The sequence below is a fragment of the Phoca vitulina genome, unplaced genomic scaffold (assembly GCF_004348235.1).
Source record: "Phoca vitulina isolate PV1807 unplaced genomic scaffold, GSC_HSeal_1.0 scaffold15, whole genome shotgun sequence".
NCBI lineage: Eukaryota > Metazoa > Chordata > Mammalia > Carnivora > Phocidae > Phoca > Phoca vitulina.
The window spans coordinates 34,136,405-34,152,949 of record NW_022589718.1 but is presented as its reverse complement, the minus strand read 5'-3'; the positions used below and the strand labels follow the sequence as shown (position 1 = coordinate 34,152,949).

The 16,545-nt window shown below is 37.4% G+C and overlaps 1 protein-coding gene across 1 annotated transcript in view; it reads left to right on the top strand.

Annotated features, from left to right (window-relative positions):
• Positions 1-16,545, top strand: part of AGPAT5 (1-acylglycerol-3-phosphate O-acyltransferase 5) — a 61,782-nt gene that overhangs the window by 27,341 nt on the left and 17,896 nt on the right. Inside the window, exon 5 of the mRNA XM_032413719.1 lies at positions 7,789-7,879. Within this exon, the coding sequence (XP_032269610.1) occupies positions 7,789-7,879 (91 nt within the window). The remainder of the gene's footprint in view (positions 1-7,788; positions 7,880-16,545) is intronic.

Genomic DNA, 16,545 nt, shown 5'->3' with positions numbered 1-16,545 from the left:
CGTTATATCCAGCTTTTTAAATTTTCATTAGAAAGGCTTGTTCAAATAACCTAGTCTTTTACTTTGGGCTACCGGAGAACTTTCTGTTTTTCAAGGGCAGAAGTGTAGCTTTTGGATGTTCATGCAACAATGCTGAATTACAGACTGGCAGTGCCATGAGTGGTTGTCACTTTGAGGCCAAATCAGATTTGGGTTCATATCTCAGGTCTGCCATTTAAACTTTGTTACTTTGCACAAGTCACTTAACTTTTCTAAGCTTATTTTTTTTATATGTTAAATCTATTAATAATTCACTTGGTAGCTAGGATTAAATAACATGTTTGAAAGTTATGCTTCTTGTAGTAGCTTCTGATGGCGCTGTAACAGATTACCACAAACTCACCGACCGCAAAAGTACAGGCAGCAGAAGCAAAGATAAGTCAGTAGGACTACACCAAACTAAAACGTTTCTGCACAGCCAAGGGAGTAATTGACAAAAATGAAAAAACAACCTGCAGAAAGGGAGAAAATATTTGCAAATGACATATCCAATGCTAATTTTCAAGATTAACATGCAGCCCACCAGCAAAAAAACCCAAATAACTCAATTTAAGCAATGGGCAAAGGACTTGAAAGGACATTTCTCCAAAGAAGACCGACAGTTAAATGGCCGGCAGGTATATGAAAAGGTGCTCAACCTCACTTGTCAGCAGGGAAATGCCGGTCACAGCGGTAATGAGATTGATACCTGACCCCTGTTACAATGACTGTTCTCAAACAGTTTTCAGAAGTTAGGGGTTGGTTGAGGATTTAGAGCAAAGAGAACCCTTAGACATTGTTGGCGGTGATATAAATTGGTACAGCCATTACAAAAAATGGAATGGAGTTTCCTCAAAAGATTAAAAATAGAAATATCATATCCAGCAATTCCACTTCTGGGTATATATTCAAAAGAAACAGGATTATTTCCCACACTCCTGTTCACGGCAGCATTATTCACAGGAACAAGGTATGGAAATAACTTAAATGTCCATCAACAAATGAGTGAGTAAAAAAAAAAAACGTATGTATACACAACGGAATATTTTTCAATGTTAAAAAAGAAGGAAGTCCTGTCATTTATGACAATGTGGATGAACTCGAGGGCATTACACTAACTGAAATAAACCAGACATAGAACAACAAATACCGCATGGTCTCACCTGCATGTGGAATTTTAAAAAGTTGGATTCACAGGACTGGGGAGTAGAGCAGTGGTTTACCAGGGCCTTAGGGAGTGGAGGAAGTGGGGATGTGCTGGTCAAAGGGTACAAACTTGCAGTTATCAGAGGAGTCAGTTCTGAGGATGTAGGTACAGCATGATGCCTGCAGTCAGTAATACCATATTGTATACTTGAAATTTGTTAAAAAGAATAGATTTTAAGTGTTCTTACCACACACAAAAAATACGGTAACTATGCAAGGTGATGGGTAGGTATATTACTTTGTGGTAATCATTTTACAATGTCTGTGTGTATTAAGATATCACATTGTATACCTTAAATGTATACAGTTTTTATTGTCAATCATACCCTTAAAAAGCTAGGAAAAATAACAACATACATTTATCTTAACCATTCTGGAGATCAGCAGTGCAAAATGGGTCTCACTGGACTAAAATCGTGGTGTCACTGGGGCTGAGGTCCCTTCTGGAGACTGTACGGGAGAATCCATTTTCTTGCCTCTTTTGGATTCTAAAGGTTGCCTGCATTCCCTAGGTCATGGCTTCTGTCTTCAAAGCCAGCAATAGCTGGTCTTTTTTTGTAGCCATCATTCTGGTACTGAGTCTTCTGCCTCCCTCTTTCATCTTTAGAACCATTGTGTTGACATTGGCCCCACCTGGACATTCTAGGCTGATCTCATTATCCCTCAGTGCATTGCTAGCAGTCTTCACTCCCCCTTGCCATGTTCTATAATGTATTCACAGATTCTTAAAGATTAGGATGTGGACATTTTGGGGAGGGGGCATTATTCTGCCTGCCACATTCATGTATGCATTTGTGTGATTTTGTAATTGTTTTCTGATCATACCTGTAGCACTTCCATACTTAAATAATAAGCTCTTTGAGGAAGGAGATTGTTACTTTGTATCCACCACTTTTTTGCATTTTTTCCCTCTGTAAATGTATAATGGAATTTTTAATGAGTTGAAAGTTTCTGATTGTAATTTTAGAAAAACCCTTTCTAACAGTTGTGGTTTGCTAGACTGGATTAATTTGGAGGAAAGAAAGCAGAGATGAACTATCTTGTTTATATTCTGTACATCTAAATATGAAATGGCTTTTTATTTAAAGAGAAAGCAGTAATTAAAAGATGTCTAGCTAATCAAAGTTTATTAAGTTCTGAGATATCATTTCCATATAAATATGCCTGCTTTGAAACTCTTTAGTGAGCTAGATAGAATTTTTAAAAACCAGAGGGGAAGGAAACAATATAAAGAGCCTGCCACACAGTGCTTGGTATTTTCATATACTTCCTTTTATGCTCACAGCTATCCTGAGTCTTCATTTGGGAATGAAACTGAGACTCAAAGTATCATATGATCTCACTGATATGAGTTGTTCTTAATCTCAGGAAACAATCTGAGGGTTGCTGGAGTGGTGGGGGTAGGTGGGATGGGGTGGCTGGGTGATAGACATTGGGGAGGGTATGTGCTATGGTGAGCACTGTGAATTGTGTAAGACTGTTGAATCACAGACCTGTATCTCTGAAACAAACAATACATTATATGTTAAAAAAAAGAAGAAGAAGAAGATAGTAGGAAGGGAAGAATGAAGGGGGGAAATCGGAGGGGGAGACGAACCAGGAGAGACTATGGACTCTGAGAAACAAACTGAGGGTTCTAGAGGCAGGGGGGTGGGGGTGGGGGAATGGGTTAGCCTGGTGATGGGTATTAAGGAGGGCACGTATTGAATGGAGCACTGGGTGTTATAAGCAAACAATGAATCATGGAACACTACATCAAAAACTAGTGATGTATGGTGATTAACATAATAAAATAAAATTTAAAAAAATGCAGCCACTTGCATCCATGTAGTACAAGATTCTGATATTTGTTCCCTTTGTATGAAGATTGATTTCAGTGTGCCTACAAAATCCTAAAGGATTCAGAAAGAAAATATGTATACTGTTGACTTAAATGGCAAACTTTAAATGCATTCAATATCACTTAAATGTCAGTAGCTGTATTTTATTATGAATGCATGATCTTGAGTCTTAACTATTATAATCTATTTCTGCTCCTCAGAAATGTATTAACTTGATCAAGATACCTTTGGGGGAAACCCTTAAGTAAATGTAATTTCAGGGTTCTGTTTCTTTCTGTAAGTTCCTTCCCATTCATCATGTGATGGGGACCAATGAGGAACTAGTGTTAACTTGGTGACATGGTGACAGCTGGTGCTTTATCTAAATTTCTTAGTTTTCTATTTCTTGGAAATGCTTTAATATAGAAACTGCTTCAGATATTTAAATTTAACCTTAACTTGCCTCTATAAATTCAAGACCATTAAGTGATTTTAGTTTGAAAATTGTATCTTTTACTTGTAAATCATGTTTGCACTAACCTTCCAAAAACTGTGTAAAGAATTATTTTTAACATGGTCTTACAATATATTCTACTTTTTAGAAACTATAGAAAATAATAAATACAACCTGTTAACCACACACACACACAAAGTAAATTAACTTATCCAAAGCATGGAGAAAAGGCTGTTTTTAGCAGAAAGTCATCAGTTCCATAACTGGTTGAAGTGTGAATATATTTTAAACTCTTAAATAGCTCTTTTCTTTTTGAATGGAACTTTAATATGAAATAGCTTGCTGATTTCCACTAGAGTCTGAAGTATCTAAGCTTAAAATGGTACCTCACATCTTGAGTAGAGATCTTATATGCAAAGTCAGTCCTCATTAAAGAAAACAGAATCTCTGGTTCCTTCCAAATGAAAATTTAGCAGAATAAAAGATTTCTATGAACAGTAGCAATAACCTTGTACGTAATTTGGTTTGTTTGTGACTGTTTGCCAGTTATTTCCTGTCATCCTTGGGGCTTCCCTGTCCTCGAGCAGGGATTTTCCTTAATTGAGAAGTGGGTCCAGAGGTGGCACCCTGCCCCGGAGTCATTCTTTTCTTGCCCTGATGCTCCATGTTTAGTCCTTTCCCTCTGTTGCCACCTTCTCCATCTCAGTGGGAACTGAGAAGAGAGCTGCCTTTTTGGTCGGCAGTGGGAAAGCAGTGGTGAGGAAGTTATCAGGTGCGAACAGCTGAAGGAGGAAAAAAGTTTTACTTTAAAATCTTGACTCTACATCTGTGCTCTGTGTCATGCTCAGCTGTCGTTAGAGAGAACAAGGAGACCTGCTTTGGCCGTGTAGCCTTTAGAGGCTGCTGTCCTTGTGAATGCAGCGTGCAGAGCTGATTCTGGGGAAGGCTCTTGGCCACTGCTCAGGTCCTGTCGCTCTTCTTTGCCCCCAGTGTGTCATCTCACATTTCGAAAGCACATCTGTTTTAATTTTAACAACAGCAAATTGCAGTATTATTTTGTGCCAAACACCATGTTAATTAGACTACATAAATTATCACCTTTATCATTACAGTATCTCTATCAGGTGGAGGTACAACCATCCTTCCCTTTTGTAGACAAGAAGCTCCAGGCGCAGAGAGGATAAGGAATTTATCCCAGCTCTCAGGGCCTGTAAGTGGAGTCTGGGGTTTGAAGCCAAGTGTTCAGACTGTTCTATACTCTTTCTCTAGTTACAGTCTTTGTATATATGATTTCCTATAGAAGATCATCTGCTTTGTGGAGTAATGGCCAGTTTGGGGCTGTTAAAATGTAACTTCTCAGAATATTCCTGTACGAATCTTTCTTTGCATCAGTGACTTGCCTTTTCATAGCATAACAGAGTCTTAAAGAACAAAAGTTTTAAAAATTTTGCCTACGTCTGATTTATTGATCTTTCCTAAAATTTCTGCTTTTTCTGTCCTACTGTAAAAGGTTTTGCCAAACTCAATGATACTAAGATTTTCTCGTTTTCTTTTGGAAGTTTTATAGTTTTAGTTTGTGGCCCATTTTGAGTTAACTTTTGTATTCGGTGTAAGGTCAAGGTCGATCACCACTTACTGTGAAGGTTATTCTTTTCCCCATCGTTTGAAATAAATTGATTGCGTACGTGTGGGTCTGTTTCTGAACCATTTATTCTGTTCCACTGATCTACCTGGATATCCCCATGCCTATGCCACATTCTCTTGATTACTCTTGCTTTATTACAAGTTTTGAAATCTGGTGTAGTTAAATCTTATATATTTGTTCTTTTTCAAAGTCACTTGGCTGTTTTAGGTCCTTTGCATTTCCCATATAAATTCTAAAATCAGCTTGTCAGTTTCTGCATAAAAGCTTGCTGGTTTTTTTTATTTGGATTGCATTGAATCTATAGATAAATCTGGGAAGAATTGCTATCATAACAATATTGAATCTTTGGATCCAAAAACACAGTCTTTATTTAGGTCTTCTTTAATGTCTCTCAGCAGCATTTTGTGGTTTTTAACTGTACAGGTTTACACATCCTTTGCCAAAGGTATCCACATTTGCCAAAATAAGTTCTTAATTTCATGTTTTTTGATGCTATTGTAGATGGCATTTTTTAAATTTATGATTGTTGTATCTAAACATTCAGTATATTGATTTTTTGTTCTGTAACCCTACTAGACTTATTTAGCAACATTAAAAAATAGTAATGTTTCTTAGATTTCTTACACGGACAGTTATGTCATTTGTGTTATAAATACAGTTTTACTTCTTTCTTTTAATCTGGATGCCTTTTGTTTCTTTATCTTGCCTAAGTGCCCTGGCTAGAACCTCTAGGACAGCCCTGACTAGCACTGGTGAGAGTGGGCGTCCTTGCCTTGTTACCCATCTGTTGGTGAAAGCACTCATTCTTTTACCATTCTTTAGGTCTTAGGCCCATCATCCACTCCAGTTACCCTCTTGTTATTCTCCTTCATAACATCTTGCTCTTTTTCTTCACAGTCATAGAAGTGTAATTATATTTGTAAAATCTGTTTAATGTACTTTTTTCTCACTTGTCTCTAAAGACCAGATTTATTTCATTATCCTACATAGCACCTGGCACATAATAGATATATAAGAAATACTTCTTGAATGAACCGTGAAAGAATTGTTCATTCTTGCTTTCTTGTCGGCCATCAGTGTTCTTTTAAATGAAATGTGTAAGAGATGGGAAAATAACACCACATGAATTACTAATAACCCTGCAAATCATGAATCACTTTATTTTTGAATACTTGAACTAAAAGCTAAAAATCATCAGTAATTACTTTCATGGCTTTGAATACAAAGTTTACTGATGTTAAAGATTTTATTTTTTTAATATTTTTTTAAAGTAATCTCTACACTCAGTGTGGGGCTGGAACCCATGACCCCACAATGGGCAGTCGTGTGCTCTACCGAGTGAGCCAGCTAGTTGCCCCATAAGCTGATTTAAAATATGTCCTCATGATAATGAATTTGTGGGTTTGGGAACTAATTTTAAATTTTTTTCTTAATTTTACCCATTTTTCTACGTTTTCATGGCAGCTGTGGTTAATCTTTCATTAGGATATATAGAAATCTATTAATTTCCAAGTTAGGCAAAGATAGTGGGTTCTAAAGACAATTTATATGGATGAATAAAAAGTATATATATTTTCAGGGAAGCTGAAAATGCAGAATTGTAGACCAACCAGTAATACAAGTTTTTCAGGTGAAGCTTTGGAAGAGATTAATCATGAGTTTATCTAATGAAAAAATGTGAACTGTCACATAGATTTATTATGTAGGAGTTTTATAATCATAGATCATTCAGATAAGGGAATGATTCTGTACCAGATATATAGACAGCATTACCGGGGATCAGATGAGGTTGGATAAAATGAACATCATTTTCTTTCCTGCTATCCTCCTATCCCTATGTTCCCTGTATTCTGTTTGTATTTGAAAAGATTTGATACGAATGCCTTAGTTGTGTGTTCTGGCTATCGAGTAACCATGTTGGTGTAGTTTGGGTAACTTACCTCTAAAGTTAGGAGTTTCTCATTGTATAGTTTCACTGTTTCTGTCTTTATATTCCCAAACAGATAAAAGTAAAAGCTTAGACTAATTAATTACTTAGTAAACATCCAGCTTTCTTCTTTATAAGTGCATCATTTCAATTTATGAAGCTGCTTATAAATTGAATTATTTAAATGCATTAAGGGAGCTGTGTAAAATAAGAATACTATGGGAATCTTTCAAAATGTGAATACTTACTACATTTTATATTGTGGAAATTTAGATATTGCTTCAGATGAGATATGCTTTTATTATTGATACTCAGGGACACTGATGTCTAAAATTTGCACCATTTAAAAATGTCATTTTTCAGAATCTTAGGGGAAAAGAGCTCTTTAATTAATTGAGGCTTTAAATGAGGGAGAATTTTATGAGCAAATTTTTAATTAATGAATATTAGTGTGTAATTAGAAACGTTGTTAGAGTCTTAATGATTGACCTACTAGTGAATGTATGACTGCGTTTTAAATATAATTCATGTTAAGATTTAATTGCATTTTTGCATTTTGGTTGCTCTGCTTGAAATGAAGGTCACATGTAAAATGAATAAACATTTTTCCCACCATAGAAAATACTCTCTTAGCATTAATAGGGTTGGCACTGGTAAGTTCACAAGAACAACAAAAAAAGCTCACACAAAACAAACCAAATTTCTCTATGTTTCACAGATGTATCTTGTGATTTTTCCAGAGGGAACAAGGTATAATCCAGAACTAACGAAAGTCATTTCAGCTAGTCAAACATTTGCTGCTCAAGAAGGTAAGTAAAAATTTGACTGTACTTGAAAAAATAATTTTTAAAAATAAATACCTTTTCAGTTTTTGTTCCTGGAGAGGATATTTATGTTTTACAGTAGTGGAAATGAGTAAATGTATTCATCTTCAGGGAATGTATGTATTATCTCTTAGGAAATGAAGTTTCTTCATTAATTCATATGCATGTTATTATATATATCTGAGAGGTTAAATTCAAGTGCTTGCTAAAATACATATTCCAGTGCCATGGATTTAGTGAAAATCTGGCTAGGTACCGGATTGTGGAGCCTTTTTCTCCATTATGGGTTGTGGGTGACGGAAAGAGTCTCCATTCTGTGGGCTGACAGACCTGGACTGGAATCCAAACTCTGATGTCTGTCAGCTGTGTGGGTGCAAGGTGCCTCACAGACTGAGCTTGTCTACTCATCTCTTAAGACATTTGTACCTCATAGGTACCTATGCCTGCCTCTGTGGAAGAATTACATTAGAAGTATGTGAAGTATCGGGGAATGTGACACAAAGTTGGTTCACAGTACTTGGAAGTTATGAGTGTCCCCAACAACAGGAATGTTCTTAGTGTCCGTATTTTAGAGAGTTGGATAACTAATACACTTATAAGCTATTCAGTTTCACCAATTTGGGATATAAACAGAAAACAGTGGCTATGCTGTGTTCTCAAAGTTGCCCTTGAAGACTGACTATGAATTAGTACATGATCTCCATACATTGATCTCCAGGCCCTTACTGAGCAAATGCCTTGTTGTTGATGTGATCGCAGGGTCTATGCAGTACTGTCTAGGAGAACTTGTTAGAGCAATAGTAGTGTCTGTATCTGCTCTGACCAGCATGGTAGCTCCTACCCACATGTGATAGTGCCTCAAGGGAAATGCATTTTTAATTTTGTTAATTTTAATAAATTCATTGGGATCTGATACAAAATTCTTGATACTTCCCTTATTGGAATTCTTTCCCTAGACTTCTTTAGGGCTTATCTCCATTTCCCCCTCCCTCTCTGGTGATTCCTGGTCAGTCCCCTTTCTAGCCTCCTCCTTCTGCTTCATACTCTCCTGTTTCATATGTTGTTTCTATTGTCTGACTTTGCTCTTTCCTTCATTTCATTTTCATGTTTTTCCTTGTGGCCTTCATCCAGATCCATAGCTTTAGCCACCATTTATTTGATTGCTGATGGCTCACAAAAAGCTTTCTTCCACCCGTATCTGTTTGACTCTAGACCTGTAGGTATAGCTGCCCGGGAGAGAGCTTCACTTGATTGGCCCAAGGGCCAGTAATGCTCAACATCACTCATCATCAGGGAAATACAAATGAAAACCACAATGAAATACCACCTCGCACCTGTCAGAATGGCTAAAATCAATACCACAAGAAACAACAGGTGTTGGTGAGGATGTGGAGAAAGAGGAACACTCATGCTCTGTTGGTGGGAATGCAGACTGGTGCAGCCACTCTGGAATATGGAGGTTCCTCAAAAAGTTAAAAATAGAACTACCCCATGATCCAGCAGTTGCACTACTGGGTATTTGCCCAAAGAATACAAAAACACTAATTCAAAAGGATACATACACCCCAGTGTTTATAACAGCATTATCAACAATTGCCAAATGATGGAAGCAGCCCAAGTGTCCATTGATAGATGAATGGATAAAGATGTGGTCTATATATACAATGGAATATTACTCAGCCATAAAAAGAATGAAATTTTGCCATTTGCAAGATGTGAATGGAGCTAGAGAGTATAATGCCAAGTGAAATAAGTCAGAGAAAGATACCGTATCATCTCACTCATATGTGGAATTTAAGAAACAAAACAAATGAGCAAAGGAAAGAGAGGCAAACCAAAAAACAGACTACTAACTATAGAGAACACACTGATGGTTACCAGAGGGGAGGTGGGTGGGGGATGAGTGAAATAGGTGATGGGGATTCAGAAGTGCATCATGATAAGCACTGGGTGATGTATGGAAGTGTTGAAACACTATATTGTACACCTGAAACTCATATCACACTGTATGTTAACTAACTGAAATTAAAATAAAAACTTTTTTTTAAAAGATTTTATTTATTTATTAGAGAGGGGGAGGGAGAGAGTGCACAAGCGAGGGGAGCGGCAGGCAGAGGGAGAAGCAGACTCCCCGCTGAGCAGAGAGCCCGATGTGGGCTCGATCCCAGGACCCCCGGATCATGACCTGAGCCAAAGGCAGATGCTTAACCAACTGAACCACCCAGGCACCCTTAAAATAAAAACTTAAAATGAACTATCTCAAGGGAAAGCAAAAAATTAAAAATTAAAAAAAAAATAAAAGTATATTCTACAACAGAAACCATAAAATGGCTTTTTAAAAAAACTATCTTATCTCCAAAAGTATTTACAGAATGTTGCATTTTATATTCTTCCCTTGGGGAGGTACAGTTCACATTTATGTATGTTTCAGAAAAGTTCTGTCGTAAAGATCTCTGATTTTATTTGTTGAGCTGTTTTCTAATTTTATATATATTAGAAAACAGTGATCTAAAATTATTAAATAAAATTTGGGGGTTTTGGGGGTAAATCCTTAGGGTTCCAGAAAATTATGTCTCTCCAAAATTATTCCTCTCTAAAGATTCTAGATAGCTGAGCTCTGACTTTAACAAAATGTGTATTTTACTCTGAAGCTTAAAATAGTCTATAGATGAATCAGTTTTGGGATTTTCTTGTGTGTGGAGGGGAATTCTCGATAAACTTGAGTGTAGACCTTAAACTATATAAATTTTCAACTACTCTTGTGTGTTAGCTCTTACAGCCACTTTAAAATTACAGTTTGAGATTAAATAAGGTGAAAAGGAAATAAACGTGGGGGATTTTTTTTTTTTTGCTACTTTTCATGTGTATTGTAGAATCTGAGACATTTTATTATCATTAAATAATCAATTATATCTTGAGACATGTGTGTTTTTTATGAGTTGAACAGAGAGCTGGCCTTGGGAGAAGTTTACTAGAGTGCCTCAGATCCTCAGAGTCTGCTGATTTTATGTTAAAATAGTTCAATATTCTACCTTTAAATATTAACAAATCTTTATCAGATTTCTAATATATAAAATGTTTCACTAAGGTGGAAGAACTAACTCTAATGTTTTCTAGGAGTTTATAATTCAATAGGAGAAATGAAACAGGATTGTATTCATCATCTATCAATGTGTAACAAATTATCCCAAACCCTAGTGGCTTAAAACAAACAGTTCCTGTCTCACTGTTGATGTGGGCCAGGAGTCCTGGTGTGGTTTAGCTGGGGGCTGCTTGCTTAGGGACTTGTCACAGGATGCAATCAGGGTGTCTGCTGGGGCTGTAGTCATTTCAGGGCTCTCCGGGAAGATCTGTTAGAAGCTCCCTCACAGGGCTGTTGACAGGCCTCAGGTCCTCACTCGCTTTTGTCTGGAGAGTCTATTTCTTGCCACTTGGGCCTCTCCATAGAGCTCCTCGAGACACAACAGCTTGCTCCCCCAGATCTACAGAGCAGAGAGGGGGTGGGGAGACAACATGGAAGAGGTGCTGTAACATAGAGGACGGTTGGGCAAGACAGAAGTCACAGTCTTCTTGTAACCTAATTTTGGAAGTGACGTCTCATCATTTTTGGTTAATAGTAGAGAGGTCCTGAGCAAGACTCAGCAAGAGGGTCCAAATGATTGAGGTATAGATTCTGCTTCACAGTAGTGATCCAATTTCCAGAAACTTCAGTATGCTATTTTTCAACAAGTTAGCCTCTTTCAATTCTGTTATAATGTGTGATGGACTAATTCCTTAATTTTAAATATGTTAAGCAAGACAAAATTAGACCTGAACATTTTATTATATTTTGTCACTGGGCAAATCACAAGTTAGTTGTTGAGGTATAATAAATTTGCATTACAGAATGAGTATAGTCCCAGATTTTTGTCTTTATGTGAAGAGTAACGTAGAATTACTCTGTGTTTTAGTATTTATTCAATGACTTCTGATTTCTTTTGTAAAATTTACCTTTGTGTGTGTGTTCCTATTTAAATATTGCCATACTTTTGGCTCAGTCGGTTGAGTGTCTGACTCTTGGTTTTGGCTCAGGTCACGATCTCATGGGTCATAGGATCAAGCCCCGTTATCGGGCTCCATGCTCAGTGCAGAGTCTGCTGGAGATTCTCTCCTTCTGCCCCTCTCTCCACTCGCTCGCTCTCTCAAATAAATAAATCTTTAAAAAAATAAATATTGCCATACTTTTTTCAGTTGGGTAAAACAAGCATTTATATGCAAATAGGTGTATTTACTATGTGATATTTATTCAGAGTTGTAATTTCAGTACAGGCTTTTCGGGCCTGTGTTAATCACCTTGGGCTGCCATACCAGGACACCCCTCTGGGGGCTTAAACAAGAGACATTGATTTTCTCACAGTTCCAAAGCCTGGATGTCCAAGATCAGGGTGGCAGCAGGGTTGGTTTCTGGTGAGACTGCTCTGACTTGCAGAGGGCCACCTTCTTGCTGTGTCCTCACATGGCCTTTTCTCTCTGTGCTCACAGAGAGAGGTCTCTGGTTTCTCTTTCTCTTTTTATAAGGATGCCAGTCCTATTAGATTAGGGCCCAATGTTTACGAACTCACATAACCTTAACTACCTCCTGAAGGCCCCATCTCCAAATACAGTCACATAGGGGTCAAAAAATCTCACTGAGATGACTGTTTAATATATTTCCTAAAAGTTACTTAGTTTTAAGAATCCACACTAATTTTGTAATGCTAGATCAAGTATTTTTAAGTAATTCTTAAAATAGCATAATAATGATATATACTCTAGCTTTTTAATCTAATAATAACTCACTCTCCCATAATTGATCAGTTATTGGTCTGTCCTTTTTCTCTGAGTTGTAGATCTTTCTTAAAGTTACCAATAGGGGAAAAAATGAATAATTTGTCTTATAGATATGATTTTTAATTGCTGATTGTTCTTTTCTTTAAATTCTACAACTGGAAAAACTATTGCTGTCTATTAGAACTGGATTTTCTTGTGACTATAAAGGTAATTATTTCCCACAATACACAAAAGAAATTGATTTGTGAACCATATATCTAGAAAAAGTGTTTCCTGTTTTCTTTCTTCTTAGGTCACAACTAATTGAGATTACTTGAAAATAAAAATGAAAGGACTTGTTTCTCCATCTGTTAACCTAATTTTTCTTCAAGAAAGTTGAAAATAGCACTTGTTAGTCTGTGATACTCAAAACATTATTAATGTTGCTCCTAAAGTACCTTCCTTTGAATCTGACTTAAAAAATAAATAGAAAGACCAAAACCAACCTTTTTAATTTAGATTTTTTAAATGTGATGTGCTCATGTGTTTAAATAATTATACCTTCTACTCTTCAGTTTTCCGTTGGCATTGGTGTTGGCTGGCTTAAGAAGTATGACTGATGGATATGGGTGTGTAGTATCTTGAGGTTCTGGTTATTACTATTTCCTAGAAGTGTTTTACTTCAAAAACATGTTACCAGTCACCTGGGTGGCTCAGTTGGTTAAGCGTCTGCCTTCGGCTCAGGTCATGATCCCAGGGTCCTGGGATCGAGTCCCACATCGGGTTCCTTGCTCAGCGGGGAGCCTGCTTCTCCCTCTGCCTGCCACTGCCCCTGCTTGTGCTCTTTCTCTCTCTCTTTCTGACAAATAAATAAATAAAATATAAAAAAAAAAACTTGTTACCCACAAACTATGGCCATTCAGTATTAGGGTTGTTATTTAAGATAATGCCTGTGTTATAGTGTCATGAGTTCTATTGTTCACTTCAGAGACTGTCATTGTAATGCTTTCTAAATTTCCTTCTCACTTCCAACTGAACGTTAGTTATTTCTTTAAAGAAGACTTATTCATATTTCTAAATAAATTAGTCAAGATTTTGTTTTTATTTACAATCTCTCCAAGACAAAAATTAAGATTTTGAGAGGTCTGAAATACAGATAGAGTCTTCAAGAAACTACTAAATGTCAAGTATATATTGAAAGGTATATATTGAAAGCTGCTCCATTTTGTAATGGTAAATTAGGGAAAAGAGAATTTTATTTTTAGAAAGGCTAGCTTTGAACTTGCCATTTAAAAAAATCAATGGTGAGGGGCACCTGGGTGGCTCAGTCGGTTAAGTGGCTACCTTCGACTCAGGTCATGATCTTGGGGTCCTGGGATCCAGCCCCACGTTGGGCTCCCTGCTCAGCAGGGAGTCTGCTTCTCCCTCTCCCTCTGTCCCTCCTCCCCTCTGCTCCTGCTCTCTCTCTCAAATAAAAGAAAAAAATCAATGATGAAACATTTAGTAAGAAAAACTGCAATAGAATATGTAAATATAACAATATTATATAATAGTATCATATAAATATAAATAAAATGGTATCATAGGTAAAAGTGATCATTCTAAAATTATGTTTCTAAAATGTTTGTTTGTTAAGTGACCAATGAGATCATTTTAATTTAAATCCAACAAACTGGTCAACAAATGACTTCTTCCTCTTCTGACTTCCCATGGCAGTTCATTTCTTTGTCAGTTTTTGAGCTATTATTGCAGTTTCTGTTAATCTTTGCAGTGATTTGTAAGGTGTAGGACTCTGCCTGTTTCTAGGAAGGCCACAGAATGAATCTCATGGGCCTCGATTAGTATCAAATGAAGGATCACACCACAGATGGTTCAGGATATAAAAACAGAAAAGAATCACATCGGACTTGTATTCCCAGTCTAGAATGTTTTATCCTTGTATACTAGGCATTTTTGGAAAAGAGTAGGGATGAATAAAGGGAGTGAGAAAGCTTTAAATTATATTTATAGTGATTCTCAAGAAACTGGTTGGTTGATTTTGCGTATCAACCTCTCCATCAGCGTTTGAATTACAGCTGTATCTCATTCTCATCCTTTGGCCTACTCTTCCTCCCTGTTTCTGTAGCATGTTTCCACCTGGTGCCTAGGTCAGGTCACAGCCTTAGGGACGACAGCGGGGAGCACTTAGGGGAGTACTGTTGGGAGGATCAAGTCACCACTGTAATGCTTCTGTAGGGCTTTGGACATAGCATATGTCCAGTGACTTTCCAGACTTTGGTGTTATGCCTTTGAGGCCATTTCCATACCATTTACTTATAATTTTTTACCAAAATAAATATTACCCCTATTCCTCCAGCCTTTTCACTCCTTCACCAGCCCATTTGTGAATCCTTGATCTGTTCAAGCCATGTCCTAAGTTCTGAGTCAGTGGTTCTCAAAGTGATACCCGAACCAGCAGAATCAGCATTGTCCTGGAAGTTGCTCGAAGTCCAGATTCTCAGGATCCACCCCAGACCTCCTACATCAGACATTCCAGGAGTAGGGCTGTGCCTTCCACATGATTCTGATGCATTCTAAAGCTTTAGAACCACTCGTTTAAATAAGATTAGTCATGTGCTCAGCAGGTTAGTTGGGTCAGATTTTTGTGTTTTCTAGAACATATGGATCTAATATTTATTGGTGAGTGAGCCTTCATTTTATGCTTAGGCCTCACTAAGGAACAGGCAAGTTTGGTGGCAGTTACCTACCCACTGTAGGAGACGTGGAGGCGGGCACTGGGACGCTCTGCCAACAGCCAGGCACTGCTGCGTAATAGCTTCCGCCTCTCCCCCTCATGCAAGTGTTTCACTTCGACTAAGCTCCTTTAGGGTCATTTTAGATATATCACTTTTCAGTGTACTAAGGAATTTGGAACCTAATGTATCTTAACCTTCCTAAACCTATTAAAGTGAGTCCCATGGTGTTTTGTTTTTTTACTATGGCAGCTGGCAAGATGCCGTATTTAGACTCAGTAACCCTAGTCATAGAAAAGAGGAATTTAGGGACACATCTATAATGGCAAACCGAATACCTTGAATTTTCATATTATTGAGCAAGTAAAAAGATCCTTATAGTTTCAAAACTCCTTAGGATTAATGGACTTTAGCTTTTATCTATGAGTAACACTGGCTATTGTGTAGGTTTGTCCTTTTAAAACATAAAAAAAGAATTTTGTTCCTTTGTAAACTAAATAAAAATTATTATTTTTTTTTTTAAAGATTTTTATTTATTTATTTGACAGAGAGAGACACAGCGAGAGAGGGAACACAAGCAGGGGGAGCAGGAGAGGGAGAAGCAGGCTTCCTGCTGAGCAGGGAGCCCGATGCGGGGCTCGATCCCAGGACCCTGGGATCATGACCTGAGCTGAAGGCAGACGCTTAATGACTGAGCCAACCAGGCGCTCCTAAATAAAAATTATTATTATACCTTGCAATGCCATATTAACAAATTTAGGTGGCAAATGGCAGGCTAAACTAGTATTTGCAATATATGGCGTATTAATAAACTTAGTATAAAAAGAGCACTTGCTAGTTAAGAGAAAGATATAAACTAGAAACATGGGGAAAGCACATGAATAGGAAATTAAAGAGATACAAATGATCCACACTTGAACAAATGTTCTTCCTCCCCGAAGGTCAACCTGGCAAACGTTAAAAAAGGAAGTTACTGCCCAGTGTTGACCCAGATTTGGTGGAACAGACACACTTCTCCTTCAGCGAGGAGCTGAGGTGGCATGTTTGCTCCCCGTGGCTGCTGAAGCACGTCCAGAGACTTGGTGTCTTACAGCACTACACATGTGCTCTTTAACAGGTCAGGAGGCCAGA